The 7,500-nt window shown below is 47.8% G+C and overlaps 2 protein-coding genes across 4 annotated transcripts in view; one reads left to right on the top strand and one right to left on the bottom strand.

Annotated features, from left to right (window-relative positions):
* The window catches only part of nrxn2b (neurexin 2b), a 499,069-nt gene that overhangs the window by 151,595 nt on the left and 339,974 nt on the right, over positions 1-7,500 (bottom strand). The gene's annotated exons all lie outside the window — the stretch shown is intronic.
* Positions 411-4,051, top strand: LOC311288024 (uncharacterized protein; the record flags this gene model as incomplete). Its single annotated transcript, XM_084405228.1, has 4 exons — positions 411-489; positions 1,450-1,500; positions 1,591-2,787; positions 2,986-4,051. The coding sequence occupies 4 exons, from the start codon at positions 411-413 to the stop codon at positions 3,783-3,785; spliced, it is 2,127 nt and encodes a 708-aa protein (XP_084261354.1). The 3' UTR covers positions 3,786-4,051.

Here is a 7,500-nt window from a genome sequence, read left to right as displayed (position 1 = left end):
ATTATTCAGAACAATGAGTTTTGTGGAATCTAAACAGTGTTTGTGTGTAAAATGAGTCTGTTGGAACTCGCCGTCTTGACATCTAAACTTCCTGCATTACTTCTATGTGAGGTGACAAAAACAATCAGCGGGAAAAACATTCAAGTGTCTCAGATTCTAATCTCCATCTGCTCAAATAATGATTAAAACTGAAATAAAAATAAACTAAACCTACAAAAGAAAAACATAAAAAATATTACAAAAGCCTAAATGAAATAAGTTCTAAAAAAATAGTATTTAATAGTATATAAATAAGGCTAAAATAACACTGTTAAGCAAACTGTTAACTTATTAAACATTATGTTCAAAAACTTGCTGTAGACAGAAAGATCCCTTCAACATCTCTTTTGTTTCTCAAGGTAAATAATGCGATGACTTCTGCTGTTTCTCCTGAGATAATCTCCCCAGGGTTTAAGAGATTAGCAGATCTCTACATGAGCATCTCACCAGGTTCATTATATTGCTCTAAAGTCTTACTGTGTCTGCATCTGGAGAAAGTTTTCAAGCAGGTTTCCTTCAAGTGTCTTCATATGTGCTTCAGATTTGAATCTCCATCTGCTCAAATAATTATTAAAACTGAAATAAAAATAAACTAAACCTATAAACCTCACTCAAGCGGTGAAAGTATTTTTCTGTATATCTGTGTATTTTGCGCGCTGTCGCGGAAGCGTCAGCGGAAGCGTTCAGCTCTCGTGTTCAGCCTCCTCGTGTGAAGACCGACTCGGGTAAAGACCATCGACTCTACCTGCGCGACTCCACCGAGCAAGGACACCAGAAAGGCACTTAAAAATTCGCCTTTTCCCTTTCCACTTCTTATCTTATCTTTCTCCCGAATCAGCATGTGTTTTCAACACATTCCTGTTATCGTTCGACAACGCCCTTTCATCACGCGCACAAGGCAGCGCGATACTGCTAATCTGCGTCCCATTCTCTCATCCTCACACACTCCTCTCTCTCTTTCCGTGGGTCTATGGAATTGTCAGTCAGCAGTCAACAAAGCTGACTTCATTCCAGCCTTTGCATCTCATTCTACTCTCAGTATCCTGGGCTTGACTGAGACCTGGATTCGTCCTGAAGACTCAGCAACCCCCGCTGCTCTCTCTAGCAATTTCTCCTTTTCTCACTCCCCTCGCCAGTCTGGGAGGGGTGCCGGGACAGGGCTTCTCGTTTCCAACAATTGGAAATACTCAGCGCTCTCTTCTCTATGCAACAACAATTCATTTGAATATCATGCTATCACACTTACAACTCCCAGTAAGATCCATATTGTAGTAATTTATCGCCCCCCAGGTCAGCTGGGTAACTTCGTAGAGGAGCTGGATGTGCTGCTGTCCTCTTTCCCTGAGGACGGCACCCCACTTCTAGTCTTCGGTGACTTCAACATTCATCTCGAAAAACCACATGCAACAGACTTCACCTCTCTACTAGCCTCCTTCGATCTCAAACGACACATCACCACAGGTACTCACAAATCAGGCAACCAACTGGACCTGGTTTACACACGCAACTGCATCACAGACAACATTTTGGTGAGGCCTCTCCATGTTTCAGATCATTTCCTCATCACCTTCAGTCTACAACTCGCTACCCCTGCGCCACCAACCCCACCACCAGTCACCCTCAGGCGAAACCTACGCTCACTTTCCCCCTCCCATCTCTCCTCTGCCGTGTCTTCTTCTCTTCCCCCACCCTCACAATTCTCATCTCTGGATGTGAATACTGCAACGGACACCTTATGCTCCACACTAACCTCTACTCTAGACAAAATCTGCCCTCTCTCCTCCAGGCCAGCACGCGCTACTCCTTCTAACCCCTGGCTATCTGAGGTTCTCCGTGAACACCGGACCGAACTCAGGGCAGCGGAGAGGAAATGGCGCAAATCAAAAGACTCTTCTGACCTGAGTATGTATAAATCTCTCCTCTCGTCCTTTTCTGCTGATGTTCATGTTGCAAAATCTTCTTATTTCCACAACAAGATCAACAGCTCCTCCAACGCACGACTACTCTTCAAGACATTCAACTCACTCCTCTGTCCACCTCCACCACCACCCTCCTCCTCCTTAACTGCCGATGATTTTGCAAACTTCTTCACCAACAAAACAACAACTATCAGCAGTCAATTCTCAGCTCCACACACACAGGAACCCAGACCGACCCCTTCCACAGCCAATACCCCTCTGTCCTCCTTTTCGCCGCTAACAGAGGAAGAAGTATCTACACTTCTCCTCTCCAGTCACCCTACCACCTGCCCTCTAGACCCCATCCCCTCACACCTTCTACAAGCCATCTCTCCCACACTTCTACCAGCACTCACACACATCATCAACTCATCCCTCCATACTGGCACCTTCCCTACAGCATTCAAGCAGGCTCGGGTCACTCCACTGCTTAAAAAACCAACGCTAAACACATCTTTTGTAGAGAATTACAGACCCATCTCTCTCCTACCATTCATTGCAAAAACACTTGAAAGAGCTGTTTTCAACCAAGTAACATCCTTCTTGTCTCTAAACAACCAGCTGGATGTCAACCAATCTGGCTTCAAGAAAGGGCATTCAACTGAGACTGCATTACTGTCGGTCACAGAAGCCCTACGGATTGCAAAAGCTGCTTCCAAATCTTCACTCCTCATTCTCCTTGATCTGTCTGCTGCCTTCGACACCGTGAACCATCAGATCCTTATGTCCAGCCTCTCATCACTGGGCATCACAGGAACTTCACTCGACTGGTTTGAATCCTATCTCACAGGTAGGTCCTTCAAAGTCGCATGGAGAGGCGAGGTATCCAGAGCACATCAACTGACCACAGGGGTTCCCCAGGGTTCAGTTCTTGGTCCCCTCCTCTTCTCCATCTACACTACATCACTGGGACACATCATACAGGCACATGGTTTCTCCTAACACTGCTATGCTGATGACACACAACTCTTCCTCTCATTTCGACCAGATGATCCCACAGTAGCTGCACGGGTCTCAAGCTGTCTGGCAGACATCTCCACATGGATGAAGGAACATCACCTGCAGCTCAACCTGGCAAAGACTGAGCTGCTCGTCCTCCCTGCCAATCCGTCTCTACAGCACGACTTCACCATCCAGCTTGATTCATCATCAATCACCCCATCAAGGTCGGTCAGAAATCTGGGAGTAACGTTTGATGACCAGCTGACCTTCACAGATCACATTTCAAAGACAGCTCGATCATGCAGGTTTGCATTGCACAACATCAGGAAGATCAGGCCTTTCCTAACTGAGCACGCAACACAACTCCTCGTCCAGGCCCTGGTCATTTCTAGGCTTGACTACTGCAATGCTCTTCTGGCCGGACTTCCAGCATGTGCTACCAAACCTCTTCAGATGATCCAGAATGCTGCAGCTCGTCTTGTCTTCAACGAGCCCAAGAGGGCCCACGTCACCCCTCTGTTAATCTCTCTGCACTGGCTACCTCTCGCTGCTCGCATCAAGTTCAAGGCATTGACGCTTGCTTACAGATCTATCACAGGCTCAGCTCCCTCCTACCTTCACTCACTCCTACGGGCCTACATCCCCACCAGACGCCTACGATCAATCAACAAGCGACGTCTCGTGGTTCCATCACAGAAAGCCACAAAATCACTTTCCAGATCATTCTCATTCACAGTTCCATGCTGGTGGAACACTCTCCCCACCCTCATCCGGAATGCTGAATCCCTGACAACATTCAAAAAACAGCTGAAAACCCATCTCTTCCATGAGCACCTAAACTCATAAAAAAAAAATAAAAAAAAAAACCTTTCCCTTAAAATCCCACTTATCATGCTTATGCTACTCTGAATAATGCCTGAACTTCGTATTCTGAACACTTCTTGCGTTGTTGTCTTTTGCCTCTTCATGATGACTCGCTTAATTTAGTCCTGATTTGTAAGTCGCTTTGGATAAAAGCGTCTGCTAAATGACTAAATGTAAATGTAAAATGTATAAAAAAAACATAAGAAATATAATAATAATAAATTAAATAAGTTAATTTAAAAAAAAAAATTGTCATCTGCATATTTAATAAAGTGCCTGTTTTGAAAAGTGCTAGTGCATTAACATTATGAGTGGGGACACGCGATTCATGAGTTGTTTGATTGGGAGCATGCACGGTCAGCTCTAGTGAAAGGGGTCTGGCAGTGTTCATTCATAAATCCCCGACGTGTAACATATGCACTATCGAGAGTTTTAGCCCTGCTCCTGTTGGCTTTCTTCTCCAGGGAAGACAGTCAGTAAAGACTCTTTGGCTCGGATCTCGCGTTTGCCGAGGCAGCATGTAGATTATGGGTCCGCAATGTAAAATATGCGCAGGGAACTGAGCAGACGGGAATTTCACTTTCTCTCGTTCTCTTATGATTGTGTGCAAACTAATTATACATTCTTTATTGTTTGAGATTATAATATGAAGTCTATATTAATACACTATATTCAGCCTTTCACCTAGACCGTTTCTACTTGTCTGGTTGATATTTGGCTGCATTCAATTTTTGAGAAAATTAAATACGTACTCATCTGATCTTTAATTTAATTCTGAGGAAATAAATGGTGAATTCCCGAGGGGAAATGGATAACACCTCATTATATGGTGCCCATCTCCCTTCTGTGCCCTCCAGCGAGTTCTAGTCTCAGTGTCTGACTCGCAGAAGGAGGGTTTAAGAGGGGCCCGTTCGGTTATTTCCTGCCGGTCATCCATTTCAGGACGCTGGATTGGCTTCTAAAGCTATACAAGAGACCAGTCTCGAGAGGCTGGTTCCTTTAGTCGTCTTGGGATAAGACAGATCTGAGGACAGTCGTTATCTTGAAGAAGGCTTCGACTAAGAAGGGCAGTCTCCTCCGGGGAGAAACGGTTTCCACCTCACCAAAATACAGTGCCCATTTCTCCTCGGAGTCCTCTGAGAAGGGTCTCTCCGAGGAGGGTCGCAGCGCTGGCAGTTCGTTTGTTCCATGCCGGTTCGCCGCTTCAGGGCACCGAGGTGTCAGCGTTCCCCAACGATCCTCCGAGGAGGGTCGTAAAGCAGCCAGTTCGGTTGTTCCCTGCCGGTTCGCCGCTTCAGGGCACCGAGGTGTCAGCGTTCCCCAACGATCCTCCGAGGAGGGTCGTAAAGCAGCCAGTTCGGTTGTTCCCTGCCGGTTCGCCGCTTCAGGGCACCGAGGTGTCAGCGTTCCCCAACGATCCTCCGAGGAGGGTCGTAAAGCAGCCAGTTCGGTTGTTCCCTGCCGGTTCGCCGCTTCAGGGCACCGAGGTGTCAGTGTTCCCCAACGATCCTCCGAGGAGGGTCGTAAAGCAGCCAGTTCGGTTGTTCCCTGCCGGTTCGCCGCTTCAGGGCACCGAGGTGTCAGCGTTCCCCAACGATCCTCCGGGGAGGGTCGTAAAGCAGCCACTTCGGTTGTTCGACCAATACCAGAGGCCAGTCTCGAGAGACTGGTCCCCTTAGTAGATTTTCTGGCAGCGTGGAAGCTGTCATATATCTCATTGGGTCCTGCTCACTATAAAAAAGGGTTACAGAATTCAGTTCAGTTCTCGTCCACCCAGATTTCTAGGGGTCCTCCCTACGGTGGTGGACCCCGAGCAGGCTCTGGTTATGGAGCAAGAAGTACAGACTCTTCTGCGAAAAGAGGCTATAGAAAGGGTTCCTCCTCCCAGCAGGGATTCAGGGGTTTACAGCCGTTACTTCATTGTTCCAAAGAAGGATGGAGGCTTACATTCAAACAGATTGTGTCACAGATTCAGTCCGAGGACTGGTTTGTCACGATAGATTTGAAGGATGCATCCTTCCATGTAGCCATCCATCCTCATCACAGGAAGTCCCTGAGGTTCGCTTTCGGGGGCGAAGTGTACTAATATCGGGTTCTTCCCTTCGGCCTAGGTAAAACTAGGCCAGTCACTCACTGTGAAACAGTTTCAGAGACTGGTGGGTCTCATGGCAGCTGCGTCCAACATAATAACTTTTGGCCTCCTGTGCATGAAGCCCTTGCAGTGGTGGCACAGAACCAAGGGGTTTTCTCTGAGGGGAGATCTGTTTCACATGATCAAGGTCACGCGGCGATGCCTACGTGCCTTAGTCATGTGGAAGAAACCTTGGTTCCTCGCCCAAGGCCCAGTGTTGGCGGCTTCTTGTTGTCGCGTAATGCTAATGACAGATACTTCCCTCACAGGTTGGGGGGTGATCATGAGTGGTCGCTCAGCGCAAGGTCTGTGGCAGGACCATACAGATACTTCCCTCACAGGTTGGGGGGTGATCATGAGTGGTCGCTCAGCGCAAGGTCTGTGGCAGGACCATATACTTTCTTAGCACATATATCAGCTAGAAATGATGGCGGTGTTTCGAGCTCTCAAACACTTCCTCCCAGACCTGAGGGGACATCATGTGCTTGTCTGATGGTTGTCTCTTACATCAACCATCAGGGGGGGGGCTAAGGTCACGTCACTTATGCAAACTGGCACCAGCTGCTCCTGTGGGCCCAAGGGAATTTGCTCTCTCTAAAGGCAATTTACATCCCAGGGTTTTTAAATCAGGGAGCAGACATGCTGTCGATGCAGGGGCCGAGGCCCGGGGAATGGAGACTCCACCCCGAGGTGGTGGAGCTCCTATGAAAAACTTTGGTCGAGCGGAAGTAGACCTGTTCGCATCTTAAGAGACGACACACTGTCCACTGTGGTTCTCACTCAGTCAGCCAGCTCCTCTGGGGCTGGACCCTATGATGCAGACATGGCCAAGATCACATCTGTACACATTTCCCCAATCTCTCTGCTCCCGGGAGTTCTGGACAGAGTTCACCGGGACGGGGCCCGTCTTCTGGAAAATGCAGATGATCAAGCTGATCAATCAGCACGACTGGACCAGATCATATCATTTGACACTTTGAGCTTTGTTACTCTGCAGATCTTATACATGCACTAACAGCTACAAAACACACTAAAATCGCATCATATGACATGTTTAATATCGGTGCATCTCTACTCTAAAGTCTTACTGTGTCTGTATCTGGAGAAAGTGACACGTGATGCTTTTAGAACTGCAAAAAAAAAACGACCTGAGCCTGAACCTGAACCTGTGAAACGTTAGGAATGGCCATAATGAAGACTGACCCCTTGACCAGCTCCACCTGAGCCTGAACCTGAACCTGTGAAACGTTAGGAATGGCCATAATGAAGACTGACCCCTTGACCAGCTCCACCTGAGCCTGAGCCTGAACCTGTGAAACGTTAGGAATGGCCATAACGGAGACTGACCCCTTGACCAGCTCCACCTGAGCCTGAGCCTGAACCTGTGAAACGTTAGGAATGGCCATAATGAAGACTGACCCCTTGACCAGCTCCACCTGAGCCTGAGCCTGAACCTGTGAAACGTTAGGAATGGCCATAATGAAGACTGACCCCTTGACCAGCTCCACCTGAGCCTGAGCCTGAACCTGTGAAACGTTAGGAATGGCCATAATGAAGACTGACCCC

The sequence above is a fragment of the Rutilus rutilus genome, assembly GCF_951802725.1.
Source record: "Rutilus rutilus genome assembly, chromosome: 3".
In the NCBI taxonomy this organism is placed as follows: Eukaryota; Metazoa; Chordata; class Actinopteri; order Cypriniformes; family Leuciscidae; genus Rutilus; species Rutilus rutilus.
The sequence above is the reverse complement of the archived record's forward strand: the minus strand, read 5'-3'. Positions and strand labels throughout refer to the sequence as shown.